The sequence below is a fragment of the Tachysurus fulvidraco genome, chromosome 2 (genome assembly GCF_022655615.1).
Source record: "Tachysurus fulvidraco isolate hzauxx_2018 chromosome 2, HZAU_PFXX_2.0, whole genome shotgun sequence".
Lineage (NCBI taxonomy): Eukaryota > Metazoa > Chordata > Actinopteri > Siluriformes > Bagridae > Tachysurus > Tachysurus fulvidraco.
This window is the reverse complement of record NC_062519.1, coordinates 5,073,857-5,095,082: the sequence shown is the minus strand read 5'-3', so window position 1 is coordinate 5,095,082 and position 21,226 is coordinate 5,073,857. Positions and strand designations below refer to the sequence as shown.

The window sequence follows — 21,226 nt, the reverse complement described above, 5'->3', positions numbered from 1 at the left end:
TTTAGAGACCTGACAGGACCTTAACTGGTGACTCAACACTGACTGGTGAATTGAAACGTTATGTCACTGACCATCTGGAGGGAAAAGTCTTAACATGTTGCTAGCATTATCCATGTCATTATAGTATATTATATTACCTCTATCTCTACAAGTATCTGAAAATCACACACTCATAATACTTAGTGTTGTTTTGTTGTGTTGTGTTTTTTTGAAGAAAACAAAACCACTTTTACAAATAGTCTTCAGCAATTAGTCCTTTTTAATGGATGCATACATGCCTTGATACAAATAATAACCAAAATACATGGTTGTTTAATGTGACACGGTCCAGCATGTCAAGCAAAATGTGTTCAGTTTCATTAGATCGAATCATTAAGAGCCAGTAGGGTTTAGCATTCTGATATTATTAATTGGTATTTTTTAGTTCCTATTCCTAAACTCACAATTAAAGTTAAAGCAGCTCAAGCAGAAGTAGAAGTAGAAGCATGTTTCTATTGTTGCAGCATTTATATTATAGACACCAATCGGAGCTGTTAATAATTTATTCAAGTAAATGTTTGACATGTTCCAATGAACAAACTTTCCGAAATTCAACCCCACCCTTTTTATCTAGTATAAATAACACATTAAAGCCCTTCTGTTACATCCATTAAACTTGCATTCTTATCAGAACTCTTATAAGGAAGTCAACTCTTTCTACCTGCCACGGACAGCATCTTTTGTAAGTATGGCTGCTATTCTTGATCATATTTTATTGAATTTATGCTTTATGTTGAAATCATTTATGTTGGAATTATTTTTAATCTTTACAGAAGGAATAGAGATTATATATGTTATTATGTGAATTAATGCATTGCATTATGATTCTTTTAAATAATCTTATTTACCTCATTAGTTATTTTTTGCTTTTTTTTTTTGTTTGCTTGTTTTTTTGGGAGGTTTTTCTTGTGGAGGAGGTTGTTATATTTGTTAGACTGGTCGAAGGTCTAAATAATGGATCTCGCTTCAGCCTCTGTTTTGTATTTTGCCAGTTAAAAACTATTCATTATGGGCTCCAATTTACTCACTGATGTTACAATCATTGATCATCAATCATCAATAATAGATACCATGTTAGTACAACTTTAATGTGTTAAATAATATTGTTTAAAGAACCTTGATGTAAAATGTTACCCTATAAATATTAATGAACCATTGGCTGTAGTAATAGTGTATGGTATGTGTTTTACTGACACTGAAATGTCTAATGTTTATTTTAACATATTAAACCTAATATGTTTTTGTCATTTGAAGGTACACACTAAGTGCATTATCATGTCATACTTGGCACCAGTCCTTAGAATTGGAGGGCAAGGAGGAAGTGAATTTGATTTTAATGGTATTGGAAATGGAGCCACACTAAAACAGATCTGGGTGTGGGCTGGTGGCTGGCAGATAAGAGGAATCAAGGCTTGGCTAACTGATGGCCGGTCCAGGCAATTTGGTACCTCTGATGGGAAGTATTCAGAATTTACCTTTGAAGATGACGAGCAAGTCAAGTCCCTCTCACTTTGGGGAAATGGAGCTGGAACACGTCTGGGTGCCATCAAATTCAAGACAAATAAGTCCAGAGAGTTCTTTGCACAGATGACAGAATGGGGGCTGAAAAAAGAATATCCAATTGATGTGGGTTCTGGGATCTGCATGGGAATCGGAGGACGTGCTGGTGCAGATATTGATAGCTTATGCTTTAAATTCATCAACACCATCAAGTCTACAAAGTTAACAAATGTTCAGTATCCCACACTTCACAGTGTGATACCTAATGTGGCTGTTGAGGAAATCAAATCCACAACATACCATAATAATACTACTGAAACTCAAGAATATAAAGTAGAATCCTCCAAAACAGTCACCAGAAAGTCATCCTGGTCCGTTACCAACAAGATGGAAACCTCATTTAAAATGGAAGTGAGGGCAGGAGTTCCAGAGGTTGTGGAAGTTACAGCTGGATTTAGTATCACAGTGGGAACCGAGAGCTCGTATGGTTTAGAGAACACTGAGGAGAAAACTGAGCTGTTCTCGTTTCCTGTTAAAGTCCCTTCAGGGAAAACCATGGATGTGGACATCACTATTGGCCGGGCTACAGTTGATCTCCCCTACACTGGAACAGTCCAGATTACCTGCTACAATGGCAGTGTGCTGGAGTTTAAAACCAGTGGAACCTACAAAGGTGTCACTTACACTGATGCAAAAATTGTTGTGAATGAATCTGGAAAAAGAAAGTAAATGCTCCAGTATCAGAAATTGGCTTGGTGCAGATGCACATTTTTTTGATTGTCAAATGATTTTTTAAGAAACATCCTGAGAAATTAATAGAACAATTGAATATTTCATATGTTTTAACATATCTCACTGCATATTGAGTATTGATTTTTCTGATCGTTTTGTTGTTAATTTACTGACACGGAAATTATTCTTCAGCTTCTTTTTAATGTGTAAAGTTTTCAGTTAAATAAATGAACCTTTTGATTTGTATATAGCAGTGTTTATTGTATTGTGTCTCATTCACATAGGTTACCTCTATAAAAGTGTTTGTTTTAGTACCCTGCGCTTTATGTTGGATACTTTTGAGTCAGTCATATATTAAACCCATTAATTAGTCAAACCCAACAAATAAGGTGGAGAATCTAATTATGATAAAGCTACATTTTTAGGAGTGATTTACTCTGTTCATTGACATGCCAACTTTTCAAACCTTGAGTATTAGTCGATCACCAAATAACATAACTGCATTGTAAACATCTTTAAGTAACGTCCATGCAGAAAGTATGTTTCATTTTGGTAATATACAATTGAGTAAATCTTCATTAACAGATTTACCAGAAGAGCAGAAAGATTAGTTTATTTGCCATCATAAATATGAATAGCCTACTTCTCAAGAAGAGCAGATAAGCTTACTAAAAAGAGATAAGAATCAATGAGATAAAGATAAAAAATTGAAGTGCCCGAGGTATGACATAATTGATATGACACAGTGAGATGTAGGTCACCTAAGGGTCATGGATTACAATAGCTAGGGAGAAAATATCTAGGTGAAAAATATCATACCATTACGAGTTCATTGATAAGGACAATAGAGTTTTTTGTATTTGTAAAGCATTTGGTTAATAAAGGATGTCTATGTATATGAGCATTGTCATTAGGTGACACAAAATAAAACTTTAAACTCACTTTAAAGAGAAGAAACAGACCTATCTACATTAATACTGTGACTGATCTTTTAATGCAAGATTGGTCAACATGGGTCAACAGTGATAGTATTAAGGCTATACATAATCTTGTTGCTACTTCAGGTGAAGAAAAATGACTTTGTTGGTATAGACCATAGAGATGAGTGTATAATGATTCTTGTGCAGGTGTCCCTGCTGTGACCTTGACTCATAAAAAGGTCACGAATGGTTTCTAAGCTATACCTTACGAGCAAAAAAGGTGAAAGATGGAACCTAAGCCTGGACACCTCCTGAGCTATTTAAGAACAAAAAAATTAGAAGAAACCATGAACATAGATAGTTCAACTTTTAGTTACCACTATTATATTATTTTATATACAGTCACAATATTCTTACACTTTCCAGGAGATTAAAAAAAAAAGTATTTGTAACATTAAACACATCTCATTTGCCATGTTTATATTCCGTAGTATTGTCAAGCAATATGTGAAAAGCATTGCAATCACATAATGTCACTGAACACACAGTGAGAAATGTAGGGCTGCCACATGTTCAATGTTCTTCTAGCAGAGGACAATATCCATGTCTCAGGGAGGCAGGTGGAGGGGTGGGGTGAAGGAGATGGACTCATAGAGAACAATATGTGAATTTGGGAAAGTGGTGACCCTGTAAAGAGAGCAGATCTGCTGCCTGATGTTGGGATCAACGTCACTGACAGAGCACACGCTCATCATTACTGATCACACGTGTGACAACACACCTATTTCAACATATTCAACACATGCCTTTTTTAAATGGTTTTAATTAATATAAATTTATGAATGTATACAAAAATGTAGAAAAAAAGCTATGCATAAACCTTTCACAAGTTCTTGTTTAAGCCTGGGTCAAGATGATATGTGGAAACAATACAATAATCAACTGTACTAATGATTTTCTTCATTACCTACTGACACATCATCTTTGGATGATTTATTAGTAAATAATCAACCATCATAATTATTAAAAATTCCTTAAGTACTAGCTAGAAGTGTGCATATTTCCAAGTGAGGCACTTTATGAAGTGCCGATCTAGATACCAATACCAAATTATGCTAATGATGTCAACGAACTGTGTGTTAGAGTTCACCCTCATATCCATAAGCGTGTCTACTCCCCTGTGTGCACCCAAAGTATCCCTGTGGCTGGTGGAGCTTCGGATTGACTGTGACTCTTCCTTCCTGAGCTTTCCCACACTCTGACTATTGAAAGACAAGCTCAGAAACAATAGAAGTGTGCCTATTCACATGCTAATGGGAATTGTAGAAAAGACCCTCAGGGGCTGTTTGTCATTTAGACAATATAAACAATATGGATACAATATAAACAGGATGAGTATAAGATATGAATATAGAATGAATAAAATATATAAAATCTGAATATAGAATATGAGCGATCGGCTATGTACATAGAGTGTGGGAGTGCAAATAGCAATATTGTGCAATATTATGCTTTTGTACAATATACAGCAGCAGTAGTGTGTAATATACAGATGATTTGATGATTGACAGTCCAGAACACTTTCCCTCCTGTTCTCATCTGAAGATGGCAGGTTCTGGAAGTGGTTCAGCAGTTTTCTCTGGCTCTGTGTCCTCACCACTTCTTTGGACAGGAAGTGGACAATGTCATAGACACATCTGGAGAAGCCTTGATTGACAGCTGCTGAGCTGGTTGAGAATACAGGCTGCTGCTGTTGCTGTTGTTGTCTGTCATGTTGACTGTCATCTCCAGGATATCTCCTTTCTCCAGTTTGGAGTCGGGCTGCTGGTTGAGAAACTCTGAAGCCAGGAGAGACTTCAGCTGCTCAATGCTGCTGTTGATACGATCTCTGCGCATCTTCTCCACCATTGGCTTCCTCAGCTGGAAATAACAAAAAGAGAACATTTAGTCGTCTTGAACTATAAAGAGTTACTGAGTAGAAAGCAGGTCATTATAAACATTTAAATGAAGCAGGTTCTTAATTTACCTTGTTGTTCAGAGGTAGCTGCTCATTTGAGATGTTCATTGCTGAAGTGATGGTTGGTGCCATGGCTGTGTCTCTGTGCTGTAGATCTCTCTGTGTAGAGTGAGTCTGATTTGTAATGGCTGCATCTCCTCTATTTATACTCCCAAATCTCCATATGAATGTGTGTGTCTTGGGCTTGTTGGAGTTTCTCACAGTTTGGAGCCAATGGGAGAGCTTGGACACACAATGAGGAATGTTGGGCTGCCACATGCTCAGTGTTCTTCTACCAGAGGACAATATCCTTGTCTCAGGGGAGCAGGTGGGGGGGGGGGGGGAATGGAGATGGACTCGTAGAGATGATTGTGTGAACCTGGGAAAGTGGTGACCCTGTAAAGAGAGCAGATCTGCTGCCTGATGTTGGGATCAACGTCACTTACAAAGCACACGCTCATCATCACTGATCACACGTGTATAGTCACAGCTTGAATAAGCTGATCCATTTACCCTGGATTATAAACATTACCAAAAACAAATATAAAACACAGATTTAAATACAGGACTCTGGTCAAGCCAAGTGTCTTTACAGTTTATCATGGAAATTTTGATAAACATTTAGAGGTTTTACCAATTTTATTGATATGAATTGAAGTATTGCAATATATAATACAGCTAAGTCCATATTTGAGTGATATAATTTTAAATAATATTATTTGTAAGCAAACAGTCCAGATGCAACACTTGTGTCTTGTGTCATGGCTTTGTCAATCAGTGTGAGTTTCACACACTGAGTCCTCTGTACTGAGATCAATGGAGACTAAAGCTTTAGAGACCTGACAGGACCTTAACTGGTGACTCAACACTGACTGGTGAATTGAAACGTTATGTCACTGACCATCTGGAGGGAAAAGTCTTAACATGTTGCTAGCATTATCCATGTCATTATAGTATATTATATTACCTCTATCTCTACAAGTATCTGAAAATCACACACTCATAATACTTAGTGTTGTTTGTTGTGTTGTGTTTTTTTGAAGAAAACAAAACCACTTTTACAAATAGTCTTCAGCAATTAGTCCTTTTTAATGGATGCATACATGCCTTGATACAAATAATAACCAAAATACATGGTTGTTTAATGTGACACGGTCCAGCATGTCAAGCAAAATGTGTTCAGTTTCATTAGATCGAATCATTAAGAGCCAGTAGGGTTTAGCATTCTGATATTATTAATTGGTATTTTTTAGTTCCTATTCCTAAACTCACAATTAAAGTTAAAGCAGCTCAAGCAGAAGTAGAAGTAGAAGCATGTTTCTATTGTTGCAGCATTTATATTATAGACAAAAATCAGAGCTGTTAATAATTTATTCAAGTAAATGTTTGACATGTTCCAATGAACAAACTTTCCGAAATTCAACCCCACCCTTTTTATCTAGTATAAATAACACATTAAAGCCCTTCTGTTACATCCATTAAACTTGCATTCTTATCAGAACTCTTAAAGGAAGTCAACTCTTTCTACCTGCCACAGACAGCATCTTTTGTAAGTATGGCTGCTATTCTTGATCATATTTTATTGAATTTATGCTTTATGTTGAAATCATTTATGTTGGAATTATTTTTAATCTTTACAGAAGGAATAGAGATTATATATGTTATTATGTGAATTAATGCATTGCATTATGATTCTTTTAAATAATCTTATATACCTCATTAGTTATTTTTTGCTTTTTTTTTTTGTTTGCTTGTTTTTTTGGGAGGTTTTTCTTGTGGAGGAGGTTGTTATATTTGTTAGACTGGTCGAAGGTCTAAATAATGGATCTCGCTTCAGCCTCTGTTTTGTATTTTGCCAGTTAAAAACTATTCATTATGGGCTCCAATTTACTCACTGATGTTACAATCATTGATCATCAATCATCAATAATAGATACCATGTTAGTACAACTTTAATGTGATAAATAATATTGTTTAAAGAACCTTGATGTAAAATGTTACCCTATAAATATTAATGAACCATTGGCTGTAGTAATAGTGTATGGTATGTGTTTTACTGACACTGAAATGTCTAATGTTTATTTTAACATATTAAACCTAATATGTTTTTGTCATTTGAAGGTACACACTAAGTGCATTATCATGTCATACTTGGCACCAGTCCTTAGAATTGGAGGGCAAGGAGGAAGTGAATTTGATTTTAATGGTATTGGAAATGGAGCCACACTAAAACAGATCTGGGTGTGGGCTGGTGGCTGGCAGATAAGAGGAATCAAGGCTTGGCTAACTGATGGCCGGTCCAGGCAATTTGGTACCTCTGATGGGAAGTATTCAGAATTTACCTTTGAAGATGACGAGCAAGTCAAGTCCCTCTCACTTTGGGGAAATGGAGCTGGAACACGTCTGGGTGCCATCAAATTCAAGACAAATAAGTCCAGAGAGTTCTTTGCACAGATGACAGAATGGGGGCTGAAAAAAGAATATCCAATTGATGTGGGTTCTGGGATCTGCATGGGAATCGGAGGACGTGCTGGTGCAGATATTGATAGCTTATGCTTTAAATTCATCAACACCATCAAGTCTACAAAGTTAACAAATGTTCAGTATCCCACACTTCACAGTGTGATACCTAATGTGGCTGTTGAGGAAATCAAATCCACAACATACCATAATAATACTACTGAAACTCAAGAATATAAAGTAGAATCCTCCAAAACAGTCACCAGAAAGTCATCCTGGTCCGTTACCAACAAGATGGAAACCTCATTTAAAATGGAAGTGAGGGCAGGAGTTCCAGAGGTTGTGGAAGTTACAGCTGGATTTAGTATCACAGTGGGAACCGAGAGCTCGTATGGTTTAGAGAACACTGAGGAGAAAACTGAGCTGATCTCGTTTCCTGTTAAAGTCCCTTCAGGGAAAACCATGGATGTGGACATCACTATTGGTCGGGCTACAGTTGATCTCCCCTACACTGGAACAGTCCAGATTACCTGCTACAATGGCAGTGTGCTGGAGTTTAAAACCAGTGGAACCTACAAAGGTGTCACTTACACTGATGCAAAAATTGTTGTGAATGAATCTGGAAAAAGAAAGTAAATGCTCCAGTATCAGAAATTGGCTTGGTGCAGATGCACATTTTTTTGATTGTCAAATGATTTTTTAAGAAACATCCTGAGAAATTAATAGAACAATTGAATATTTCATATGTTTTAACATATCTCATTGCATATTGAGTATTGTTTTTTTTTATCGTTTTGTTGTTAATTTACTGACACGGAAATTATTCTTCAGCTTCTTTTTAATGTGTAAAGTTTTCAGTTAAATAAATGAACCTTTTGATTTGTATATGGCAGTGTTTATTGTATTGTGTCTCATTCACATAGGTTACCTCTATAAAAGTGTTTGTTTTAGTACCCAGGGCTTTTATGTTGGATACTTTTGAGTCAGTCATATATTAAACCCATTAATTAGTCAAACCCAACAAATAAGGTGGAGAATCTAATTATGATAAAGCTAAATTTTTAGGAGTGATTTACTCTGTTCATTGACATGCCAACTTTTCAAACCTTGAGTATTAGTCGATCACCAAATAACATAACTGCATTGTAAACATCTTTAAGTAACGTCCATGCAGAAAGTATGTTTCATTTTGGTAATATACAATTGAGTAAATCTTCATTAACAGATTTACCAGAAGAGCAGCAAGATTAGTTTATTTGCCATCATAAATATGAATAGCAAATAAACTAATCTTGCTGCTCTTCTGGTAAATCGGTTAATGAAGATTTACTCAATGAGATAAAGATTTTTATCTTTATCTCATTGATTCTTATCTCTTTTTAGTAAGCATCAATGAGATAAAGATAAAAAATTGAAGTGCCCGAGGTATGACATAATTCACAGTGAGATGTAGGTCACCTAAGGGTCATGGATTACAATAGCTAGGGAGAAAATATCTAGGTGAAAAATATCATACCATTACGAGTTCATTGATAAGGACAATAAAGTTTTTTGTATTTGTAAAGCATTTGGTTAATAAAGGATGTCTATGTATATGAGCATTGTCATTAGGTGACACAAAATAAAACTTTAAACTCACTTTAAAGAGAAGAAACAGACCTATCTACATTAATACTGTGACTGATCTTTTAATGCAAGATTGGTCAACATGGGTCAACAGTGATAGTATTAAGGCTATACATAATCATGTTGCTACTTCAGGTGAAGAAAAATGACTTTGTTGGTATAGACCATAGAGATGAGTGTATAATGATTCTTGTGCAGGTGTCCCTGCTGTGACCTTGACTCATAAAAAGGTCACGAATGGTTTCTAAGCTATACCTTACGAGCAAAAAAGGTGAAAGATGGAACCTAAGCCTGGACACCTCCTGAGCTATTTAAGAACAAAAAAATTAGAAGAAACCATGAACATAGATGGTTCAACTTTTAGTTACCACTATTATATTATTTTATATACAGTCACAATATTCTTACACTTTCAAGGAGATTAAAAAAAAGTATTTGTAACATTAAACACATCTCATTTGCTATGTTTGTATTCTGTAGTATTGTCAAGCAATATGTGAAAAGCATTGCAATCACATAATGTCACTGAACACACAGTGAGAAATGTAGGGCTGCCACATGTTCAATGTTCTTCTAGCAGAGGACAATATCCATGTCTCAGGGAGGCAGGTGGAGGGGTGGGGTGAAGGAGATGGACTCATAGAGAACAATATGTGAATTTAGGAAAGTGGTGACCCTGTAAAGAGAGCAGATCTGCTGCCTGATGTTGGGATCAACGTCACTGACAGAGCACATGCTCATCATTACTGATCACACGTGTGACAACACACCTATTTCAACATATTCAACAAATGTCTTTTTTAAATGGTTTTTATTAATATAAATTTATGAATGTATACAAAAATGTAGAAAAAAAGCTATGCATAAACCTTTCACAAGTTCTTGTTTAAGCCTGGGTCAAGATGATATGTGGAAACAATACAATAATCAACTGTACTAATGATTTTCTTCATTACCTCCTGACACATCATCTTTGGATGATTTATTAGTAAATAATAAACCATCATAATTATTAAAAATTCCTTAAGTACTAGCTAGAAGTGTGCATATTTCCAAGTGAGGCACTTTATGAAGTGCCGATCTAGATACCAATACCAAATTATGCTAATGATGTCAACGAACTGTGTGTTAGAGTTCACCCTCATATCCATAAGCGTGTCTACTCCCCTGTGTGCACCCAAAATATCCCTGTGGCTGGTGGAGCTTCGGATTGACTGTGACTCTTCCTTCCTGAGCATTCCCACACTCTGACTATTGAAAGACAAGCTCAGAAACAACAGAAGTGTGCCTATTCACATGCTAATGGGTCTTGTAGAAAAGACCCTCAGGGGCTGTTTGTCATTTAGACAATATAAACAATATGAGTATAAGATATGAATATAGAATGAATAAAATATATAAAATCTGAATATAGAATATGAGCGATCAGCTATGTACATAGAGTGTGGGAGTGCAAATAGCAATATTGTGCAATATTATGCTTTTGTACAATATACAGCAGCAGTAGTGTGTAATATACAGATGGTTTGATGATTGACAGACCTGATAATGGAGTACTTATGATAAGAATCAGTGAATATAATTATGGTGAGCTGTTGATAGGGGTGATTGCCTGGGGAAAGAAACTGTTCTTGTGTCTGGCTGTTTTAGTAAGCAAGGTTCTGTAGCGCCTGCCTAATATCAATTCATTCATATTTTATATTATCAGATTCAATACATTTGTTCCAAAATGTGACACGATGATTTAGGCATAATGTTTCACTTTTCATAATTTTTATATTAGTTCATAATGTGCAAATGATTTTCTCATAGTGATAATATATCACAACGTTCACTTAAAAAAGTTTTTCAAGACACACAGCACTCATAATAGAGCAGAGTTTAATCAGCTTTTTCCAACATTTAAACATTTAAATACATTTAAATGTAAAACAGTTCCAACAGCTAAAATCTGTTAATTTTAAAGATTATATATTTTTTAAAAAGAGCTTGTGTCCCAACAGATACTGTCGACGACAAAGTTTAAGTTTCATACAGTACCATACAAAAGGTACAATATAAAATTTAATTATAGTTAAATAATCATATTATAAACTAATACTAAAATTTAATTTCATAGAAAATAATTTTTAAAGCTAAGACTCTGTTCAGAATCATCAGAATATGATTACCTTCATAGAAGGCATTAAATGCTTATATCTTTTTTGTTTACCATATGAACATTCCACTATAATTAGTATTATAACTAATATTTTCCACTAGAATTGGTAAAGAAATTCCCAAAAATGTGATCAAATCTGATCAAATATACAAGGATAATATAAGATGTAGTTCAATACAGAACAATGATTTTCCATTAAATGGAAATAGTACTATAAAGGAGATTTCATGAATTAAAAACAGTTTATCTGTATTATTCATGTTTAACATAAATATGCATTGTCATGACTGTAACTTTAAGTTGCTTGTTACTGGATTCTACCAGCATCTTCATTGAGTATCTTGAGAATCTTTCTTGAAGTAGAAAGCTATAAGTCTATTGCCATAAGACAACAATAAGATGTTAAATTTTAACAATATAATCCTGTTCACACAGAACTTGAAATAAAAACATAAAAAGTCCACATAGACTTATGTTTTCAGCTTTGAGTCTTGATCTTGTCTTTACCAGGGCCTCCAGAGGGAGCTCTTAACTGATGTCTTCTCTTTGCTGATGATCTGCTGGTCTGTAGAGCTTAGCTGAGCCAGAACACTTTCCCTCCTGTTCTCATCTGAAGATGGCTGCAGGTTCTGGAAGTGGTTCAGCAGTTTTTTCTGGCTCTGTGTCTTCACCTCATCTTTAGACAGGAAGTGTACAATGTCATGGACACATCTGGAGAAGCCTTGATTGACAGCTGCAGAGCTGAAGGATAATGCAGGATGCTGCTGCTGCTGTCTCAGGAAGCTGACTGTCATCTCCAGGATATCTCCTTTATCCAGTTTGGAGTCAGGCTGCTGGTTGAGGAACTCTGCAGCCAGGAGAGACTTCAGCTGCTCAATGCTGCTGTTGATACGATCTCTGCGCATCTTCTCCACCATCAGCTTCCTCAGCTGCAAAATAACAAAGACAGAACATTTAGTCGTCTTGAAATATAAAGAGTTATTTGGTTAGAAAGCAGGCCATTATAAATTATTAACATTGAAATGAAGCAGGTTCTTAATTTACCTTGTTGTTCAGAGGTAGCTGCTCGTTTGAGATGTTCATTGCTGAAGTGATGGTTGGTGCCATGGCTGTGTCTCAGTGCTGTAGATCTCTCTGTGTAGAGTGAGTCTGATTTGTACTGGCTGCATCTCCTCTATTTATAGTCCCAAATCTCCATATGAATGTGTGGGTCTTGGGCTTGTTGGAATTTCTCACAGTTTGGAGCCAATGGGAGAGCTTGGACACACACATGCAGGGCTGCCACATGCTCAGTGTTCTTCTAGCAGAGGACAATATCCTTGTCTCAGGGGAGCAGGTGGAGGGGTGGGGTGACGGAGATGGACTCATAGAGAACACTGTGTGAATCTGGGAAAGTGGTGACCCTGTAAAGAGAGCAGATCTGCTGCCTGATGTTGGGATCAACATCACTGACAGAGCACACGCTCATCATTACTGCTCACACATGTGTGGTCACAGATCACATCCCTAATTGTCTCATCATCTTTTATTAGAGAACAGTTTTTAGCCTGGAATGACACAAATGGTTAAAAACTGACATATAACACCAAGAGATAGTTATTAGAAATGTATTTTATTATATATTGATAAAATGGTCATCATATAAACACTTTCATCCACAGTTTTATGACTTTTCACCATGTTTTCCAATAGACCTGGTTAGCTTTAAGGTATAGTGCAGCTAAAAAAGTATTTTTGAAAATATCTTTATGAATTACCTTACAGTTAACTGTAGCTCAGCAGTCCAGATGTAATAGATGTGTCTCGTGTCATGTCTTTGTCAGCCAATGTGAGTTTGTCAGAGTTTCCCACACTCTGTCCTCTGTGCTGAGATCAATGCTGAGAACAAAAGCTTTAGAGACCTGAATGAACTTTTACTAATGACTAAACACTGTGTGGTGGATTGCAATGTGGCATCACTCACCATCTGGAGGGAAAAGTCTAAACATGTTGCTAAAATGTTTCAGCTATAATTCCTTATGCTGGCTATATATAAAATCCAAATAAAAAAACATTTTAATTAAATAATCAGTAATGCTGTGTTATATATTCTTTTTCACAGTGATGTGACATAAAAAATATATTAATCCGAACTATATTTTACTGTAATTTTCCCTTTATCTTAATCAGAAATATAAGGCCATGGTGTGTTTGGCATGCTGACATCATTAATGAGTGTGATTCTGCACTCCTGAGCTTTCCCACACTTTTCCCATTGAGATGAAACACTGGACAATAGAAGTGTGTCCATTCAGATGCTAATGAGTCTGTGGGTAAACAGATCCTGACAGATTTCTTCACAAGTGTGGTCAAGTCACATTGGAAGACTTAGTAAGAAATAAAAACTATCTACTCATCTAATACTCTGCTTATAACACACTCATTTACCAACACATACAGTAGCTTGTTTATTAATAAATAATACTACTAAATCCTTTATAAAAACACATTTGAAATGCATTGGTGTTTGGTTATTTATCAGTTATTTAAATTGTTTCTATTTGGCAAGAAGAACAGATTCTGGTAAGCGAATTCAAATACAGGTCAGTTTCTAGGGTACAACTACAGTGGAATTTTCAGTAAAAAAAAACGTCAGAAAAGCTAAAAAAATACAAAGGTTAAAACTATAAAGCCCATATTAAACACGCAGGCTTGGTAACATCATGGACACAAAAGAACTATAAAATAATGTTTCTGTTCATTAGTAGAGTAAAATGCACTAAGATTTTATTAAACTATATCTAGTTATGTAACAAATAATAGTCACAATTGTGTGTGTGTGTGTGTGTGTGTGTGTGTGTGTGTGTGTGTGTGTGTGTGTGTGTGTGTGTGTGTGTGTGTGTGTGTGTGTGTGTGTGTCTGTTTTCCCTGCACACTTTTCAAACATTTTCTATTAGTCAATAATCAAATTGTCTGACTCTCTGCCACCTCACATCATGGGTCTTAATTCCACATTTCTTCATAAATGCACCAAATACATACATTATATGCTCAGTGTGAATGATGATCAAATCATTTCAAAATATGTGCATTACCTATAAGACCAAAGTTTACAGAGTGCTCAAAGATAGAAGTTTTTTTTTTAATGGTCTATATTGTTATATAATCACAGGTCATTTACTATATCATGCACTTTGAAATTCAAATATCACATTCCTCGTGACTTTTTTCTCCAAAATTTCTATTTGATCGATTAAAACTGTTCTGAATATGCTGTTTGGAAGCGTTTTGCCATATTTTTGTTTCTTTGCCATAATTTCATGGCTTCATTCATTTTCTACCACTTATACGAACTTCTCGTGTCACGGGGAGCCTGTGCCTATCTCAGGCGTCATCTGGCATCGAGGCAGGATACACCCTGGACGGAGTGCCAACCCATCACAGGGCACACACACACTCTCATTCACTCACACACACTCACACACTACGGACAATTTTCCAGAGATGCCAATCAACCTACCATGCATGTCTTACTCGGAGGAAACCCCCGAGGCATGGGGAGAACATGCAAACTCCACACACACAAGGCGGAGGTGGGAATCGAACCCCCGACCCTGGAGGTGTGAGGCGAACGTGCTAACCACTAAGCCACCGTGCCCCATAATTTCATGGCTTGATAAACTTTAAAAACAGAGGTAATTTCCACATTTTTATTTTTTATTTGCACTTAAATAACAAAATATCTTATTAATGTTCTCACAGACAAGAACATTTGTGATAACATAACACAACATTTACTTGAAGCAATATTCAAGATACATAGCCCTCATAATAAAGCAGAGTTTAAATCTGTCTTTACAAAAAGTCTTTAAATTTAAGTCTTTACAAAAGTCACTAAAGAAATTTCCAACAGGTGGAATTTAAAAAAATATGGACACAATATGAACAGATACTGTGAATGACAAAATGCATGTTGTATAAGAATTAATGACATAAAAAACATGCCATTAACATACTGAAACCCTGAAAAGTTTATATGAAATCAAAATTGCATTAATTTCTTTGAAAGCATATGAGATACATATACCTCCTGATTGCATTACACAGTACACTGTGTAATCAGTCACAATGTACAAAGTAAATGTGCTGTCCATCCAATTAATGGACAGATTCTCAATGAAGTGATCATATGAGACTAGCATACACAGAACACGCTGAAACGTGTGGAGACGACACATTATAGGATATAATCAGATATATGCTGTGTTATTTTTTTATTTAGATTATTTTAGATGTTCAATTTACATCTATCTAAAAATACTGGTTGTTGATACAAGTTACTACAAGTTTTGTGTTAAATCTTGATGCTAACAACAATGATGAGCTTTACAGTAATTATCTTTACTCGATGCTGCATCACTGGCTACATTATCTTTACCTCTTCTTCTTACTTTCTTATGCACTCCATATCTTTACACAGTGTTTATGATGTCACCAGGAAAGCTGTGTCATAAAATTAACCTTCATATCCATAAGTGTGTCTACTCCCTTGTGTGAACCCAAATATCCAGTGTGTGGTGGAGTTTAGGATGTTAATGACGGTAGACTGTGACTCTTCTCTCCTGAGCTTTCCCACACTTTGACTATTGAAAGACTGAGTCAGAAACAATAGAAGTGTGCCTGTTCACATGCTAATTTATCTGTCAGGCTAATCTTTAGAATAGAATTGGCATTTACTCCTCTATTGCCCCTGAGGGCTCTACCCTTCTTCTTGCACAGACATACAGTAATATATTACTTTCATTATAAGGTGTTAAATTTTTCCTGTCATTTCTTATCAACAGGTTTTAGGAACATGACACTTTAGAAATCTTTATTTCTAACTTTATCTCAGATTTCATATTTCAAAACTAGACTAATTAATTGCATTTGACACATAAAGCTGAACATCTTTTGATGATATCCTAAAAATCATCAGGACACAGATTTCCACATTTGTGGATAATTTTATTTATAGATGCATTTATTTTCATTCATTTTTTAACAACTAAATAATTTGGTTTGATTTTTTTTGAAGATGTCTTCCACTAATAACAATTTTAAATTTAGATTTTTTTTTATCAGAAATTGAGTAAATGATAATCGACATTGTTTTTTAAATTATATTATGTAAGGATTTCACTCATAATAGAACAATGACTGTACATTTTTATCCATTAACAAGTGTTTTAGGGAAATTAATTTCACTGTTGTTGTAGTTTATTTTGTTGACTTGATTTATTTTAAATTTACACTGAAAATAATTTTACTGGATGGTAAAAATACTGAAACTGATATATTTTATGCATAAACTTGCATTCTGAGACTTTTTTATATCACTATCAGGACTCCAGATGTAACAGATGTGTCTCGTATCATGTCTTTGTCAGTCAGTGTGAGTTTAGAGCTTGTCTGAGTTTCCCACACTGAGTCCTCTGTGCTGAGATCAATGGAGTACAAAAGATTCAGAGTCCTGAATGAACCTTTACTGATGACTAAACACACCGAGTCTGATGTCACTCACCATCTGGAGGGAAAGATCCTTATTGGCTGAGATTTCTTGTAAATATTCACATTTTATTATTCATTTTTAAGTTATATTTTGTTAGTTTCATATTTCCTTTCTTGTTAGACATTTTATTATTATCCAACATTAATTTTTGCATTTTTAATTTAAATTTTCTTATAATTTACAGTGGTCTCTTATGTCAATTGAATCTAGTGTCACACATTTTAATTCTATGTATTACACCAACGGAGTGGAATTTTGCAACACTGTACACAAAATATGTGTATAATAGGTTTGTGCCTTGTAATGTAATTTATTTTACTAAAATGTTCCCACCTGTTACATTTAATGAACAATCAAAATTTAGATGTGCTCATTTTAATAAAAAAAATAGGAAGCAGAAGATTAATAAATTAAAAATATCAATACATAAAGATTATTCTGAAAACTAAACACAGTGAGCACAAGAGATGCTCTGTTGTTCATACTCAATTTTTAATTAGAATATTTATTGAAAATGTAGATGTTATTTTTAATAGTCATGCATTAAACCTCTGCCACCAAAACCACACTACTAAAAAAATTATAATTATAATAAACTCAAGAATATGTGAAAAGCGCTCAAAATGTCTTCAGTAGAGATCTTTATAATTGAGGCCTAAAATGGATTAATGTTATCATTTATGTTTATATATATAAGGTCAATATATTTAACTACAGCAAACATCTCTGATCTACCTTTGTGTTGAACATCATTATTCTTATCATAAACATCAGTAACATTATTATAACTGTTTTCTTCTATCTGTATCATTATCTAAAATTCATGTTCTCTTTGTGTAAGAAACAATGCTTGTGTTTACAGGTCCATGATTATGCTAATTATAGTGTATCATTAAAATTGTGTGATGAAGTTCACCCTCATTTCTGTAAGTGTCTCTGCTTTCACTGTGTGCATCAAAATACTCAGCAGCTGGTGGAGTTCAGGACATTAATGATCTGTTTGGTAAGAATTTAAGAATTTAAACTCATCACACAGAAGAAAGTACTTTAAACATGTTTTTATTTTATTTTTTTCTTTCTGGGGCACTTTTGTGTTCGAGTTAAGGCAAGATAATATGTGATAATATAACACAACAGTCACTTGAAGAATTCTTCAACACACGCTGCTCATAATAGAGCAGAGTTTAAACAGCTTGTCTTTACAAAAGACACACAAAACTTTTCCAACAATTAAAATCTATTAAATAATAAAAATCATATTTCTCAAAAGAAATAATAAATGTGAATTACACATAAAGTGTCTCAACAGATACTGTCAAGGGTAAAATGGATGTTTCATCATTAACTGTACCACACAAAAGGTACAAAATAAACCTTGGTTAAGGTAAAAACATAAAAAAGATGAATAATCAGCATGTAAACTATTGATCAACTTAAACACAATTTCAAATAAATTGAAATTAAAAGAGTAATAATTCTGTATTAATCAGAATGTGATCACCTTCACAGAAGGCATTTAATGCTTATATACTTTATAGTTCACTATATAAATGTAGTGTATTTAACCATAATGTACATAGCATGTGTGTTTCACACTATAATTGGGCACCAAGTCTGTAAAATGTGATCAAACATGATCAAATATAATTAAATAAATAATAAAAACGATGATAAAAATTCTTATAGAGAACAATACAGTCAGATTTTTTTTTCTAAAAACTGAAAACAGTTATTCAATATTATTCATGTTTAACATAAACATGCATTTTTCAAGACTGTAGATCTTTTTGTTGCTCCTAACTGGATTCTACCAGCATCTTCACAAAGAATCTTTCTCAAAGGTAAGTACAAGCCTTAGATTTCTAAAAATAGGTATAAGTCTATTGCCATAAGACAACAATAAGATGTTAAATTTTAACAGTATAATCCTGTTCACACAGAACTTCAAATAAAAACATAAAAAGTCCACATAGACTTATGTTTTCAGTTTTGAGTCTTGATCTTGTCTTTACCAGGGCCTCCAGAGGGAGCTCTTAACTGAAGTTTTCTCTTTGCTGATGATCTGCTGCTCTGTAGAGCTCAGCTGAGCCGGAACACTTTCCCTCCTGTTCTTGTTTGAAGATGGCTGCAGGTTCTGGAAGTGGTTCAGCAGATTTCTCTGGCTCTGTGTCCTCACCTCATCTTTGGACAGGAAGTGGACAATGTCATGGACACATCTAGAGGAGTCTTGATTGACAGCTGCTGAGCTGGAGGAGAATGCAGGATGCTGCTGCTGTTGTTGTCGTTTCAGGAAGCTGACTGTCATCTCCAGGATATCTCCTTTCTCCAGTTTGGAGTCGGGCTGCTGGTTGAGGATCTCTAAAGCCAGGAGTGACTTCAGCTGCTCAATGCTGCTGTTGATACAATCTCTGTGCATCTTCTCCACCATTGGCTTCCTCAGCTGGAAATAACAAAGACAGAACATTTAGTCGTCTTGAACTATAAAGAGTTACTGAGTAGAAAGCAGGTCATTATAAACACTGAAATGAAGTAGGTTCTTAATTTACCTTGTTGTTCAGAGGTAGCTGCTCGTTTGAGATGTTCATTGCTGAAGTGATGGTTGGTGCCATGGCTGTGTCTCTCTGCTGTAGATCTCTCTGTATAGAGTGAGTCTGATTTGTACTGGCTGCATCTCCTCTATTTATACTGCCAAATCTCCATATGAATGTGTGTGTCTTGGGCTTGTTGGAGTTTCTCACAGTTTGGAGCCAATGGGAGAGCTTGGACACACAATGAGGACACACATGTAGGGCTGCCACATGCTCTTTGTTATTCTAGCAGAGGACAATATCCTTGTCTCAGGGGAGCAGGTAGAGGGGAGGGGTGATGGAGATGGACTCATAGAGAACACTGTGTGAATCTGGGAAAGTGGTGACCCCCTAAAGAGAGCAGATTTGCTGCCTGATCAATGTCACTTACAGAGCACACGCTCAATATTACTGATCACACGTGCTGATTGATATTGAATCACATTTCACTATCACTGACCCTTTATTATTTAACGGTTTAACACTTAGCCTAATTTTATATTCTTCATAACAATTTCAGACATTTAAGTACTTATTTTATTATAGTCTAAAATGTATGTGTAATTTTATAATAGTAAACATTCATAATTTTGTACATTTTGTATGTGTGTGTGTGTGTGTGTGTGTGTGTGTGTGTGTGTGTGTGTGTGTGTGTGTGTGTGTGTGTGTGTGTGTATGTATGTCCATACTGTACTATTCATTATGTCCCATTCATTTTAATACACTATCCACAGCATACTCAACGTTTTCACAAAACACCTGTCCAGGTGTAACAGTTGGCTTATGTGAGTTTAAAGCTTGTCTGACTTTCTCACACTCCTCTGTGCTGAGATCAATGGGGGACAAAAGATTTAGAGACCTGAAAAGGATCAGTACTGATGACTAAACACTGTTGTATTGTAGATGAAGCTTAACGTCGATCACCATCTGGAGGGAAAGTTTCCTATTGGTTAGAACTCTCTGACTTTCTCTAATTATTATCTTTCTTTCTTTCTTTCTTTCTTTCTTTCGTTTTATTTATTTGTTTGTTTGTTTGTTTGTTTGTTTGTTTGTTTGTCATTCGAATACTAACCCTAGTTAAAGTTTTAGCATTTTTCTATCTTCATCATTAAGAATAAATAAATGTAATAAGAAAAATATCTTGTGTTAATAATTTGTAGTTATATAGCAGACATAAGTAAAATTTCAATTTAAAAGTGACAAATTTTGGACATTTATAACAAAGTGTTCACGTCAATACAACAGCATGCCCGTGGCCCCTGGAATTAATGTTAATGACTAGTAAAACTGGGACTCGGCTTTCCTGAGCTTTCCCACACTCTCCTCAGTGAAAAGGCTCCAGTGAACAATAGACGTGTGCCTACTTAAATGTTAATCAGCCCTACACACAGCTGGTCCCCACACCCCCAGGACTGAAGCTTTTTAGATAACCATCTTGACCTTCTTTAAACACAGAAAATTCCACATCTGACATGGATTTACAGAAACAAAATATCTATCAAACTACAGTTAGATTTAGATTTGTTGTGTTGTATTCAGTTATAATACTTTCATACAAACAGTCCACACAGTTCATGGATTAATATAGCTAACAAAAAACAGATTTACTTAGAGAGCTTTATTAATGTATATTAACATACACTTCATCGTAGCCAGGCAAAGGCTATTGATTATGCAAATTTGCTTGGTTTTGAT

The 21,226-nt window shown here is 35.1% G+C and overlaps 3 protein-coding genes and 2 pseudogenes across 3 annotated transcripts; 2 read left to right on the top strand and 3 right to left on the bottom strand.

Annotated features, from left to right (window-relative positions):
• The first annotated feature begins 638 nt into the window (after positions 1–638).
• On the top strand, positions 639–2,517 carry LOC113656415 (aerolysin-like protein). The gene is made up of 2 exons (XM_027167684.2): positions 639–721; positions 1,294–2,517. Exon 2 carries the CDS (start codon positions 1,315–1,317, stop codon positions 2,266–2,268), a length of 954 nt encoding a protein of 317 aa, XP_027023485.2. The 5' UTR covers positions 639–721; positions 1,294–1,314; the 3' UTR covers positions 2,269–2,517.
• A 1,233-nt stretch (positions 2,518–3,750) lies between these two features.
• On the bottom strand, positions 3,751–5,342 carry LOC113656416 (annotated as a pseudogene).
• Positions 5,343–6,656: 1,314 nt separating this feature from the next.
• Positions 6,657–8,532, top strand: LOC113656438 (aerolysin-like protein). The gene is made up of 2 exons (XM_047803747.1): positions 6,657–6,736; positions 7,309–8,532. Exon 2 carries the CDS (start codon positions 7,330–7,332, stop codon positions 8,281–8,283), a length of 954 nt encoding a protein of 317 aa, XP_047659703.1. The 5' UTR covers positions 6,657–6,736; positions 7,309–7,329; the 3' UTR covers positions 8,284–8,532.
• A 2,876-nt stretch (positions 8,533–11,408) lies between these two features.
• LOC113656532 (transcription factor HES-5-like) lies at positions 11,409–12,570 on the bottom strand. The gene is made up of 2 exons (XM_027167830.2): positions 12,479–12,570; positions 11,409–12,363 (listed from the first exon to the last, which is right to left on the bottom strand). The coding sequence occupies exons 1-2, from the start codon at positions 12,539–12,541 to the stop codon at positions 11,938–11,940; spliced, it is 489 nt and encodes a 162-aa protein (XP_027023631.2). The 5' UTR covers positions 12,542–12,570; the 3' UTR covers positions 11,409–11,937.
• Positions 12,571–18,558: 5,988 nt separating this feature from the next.
• LOC113656526 lies at positions 18,559–19,764 on the bottom strand (annotated as a pseudogene).
• Between the last annotated feature and the right edge of the window lie 1,462 nt (positions 19,765–21,226).

Coding starts and splice junctions, on each gene's coding strand:
- LOC113656532 (XM_027167830.2), bottom strand. CDS start 12,541: ATGGCACCAACCATCACTTCAGCAATGAACATCTCAAACGAGCAGCTA. Junction 12,364..12,478: donor AGCTACCTCTGAACAACAAG/GTAAATTAAGAA, acceptor GTTATTTTGCAG/CTGAGGAAGCTGATGGTGGA.
- LOC113656438 (XM_047803747.1), top strand. CDS start 7,330: ATGTCATACTTGGCACCAGTCCTTAGAATTGGAGGGCAAGGAGGAAGT.
- LOC113656415 (XM_027167684.2), top strand. CDS start 1,315: ATGTCATACTTGGCACCAGTCCTTAGAATTGGAGGGCAAGGAGGAAGT.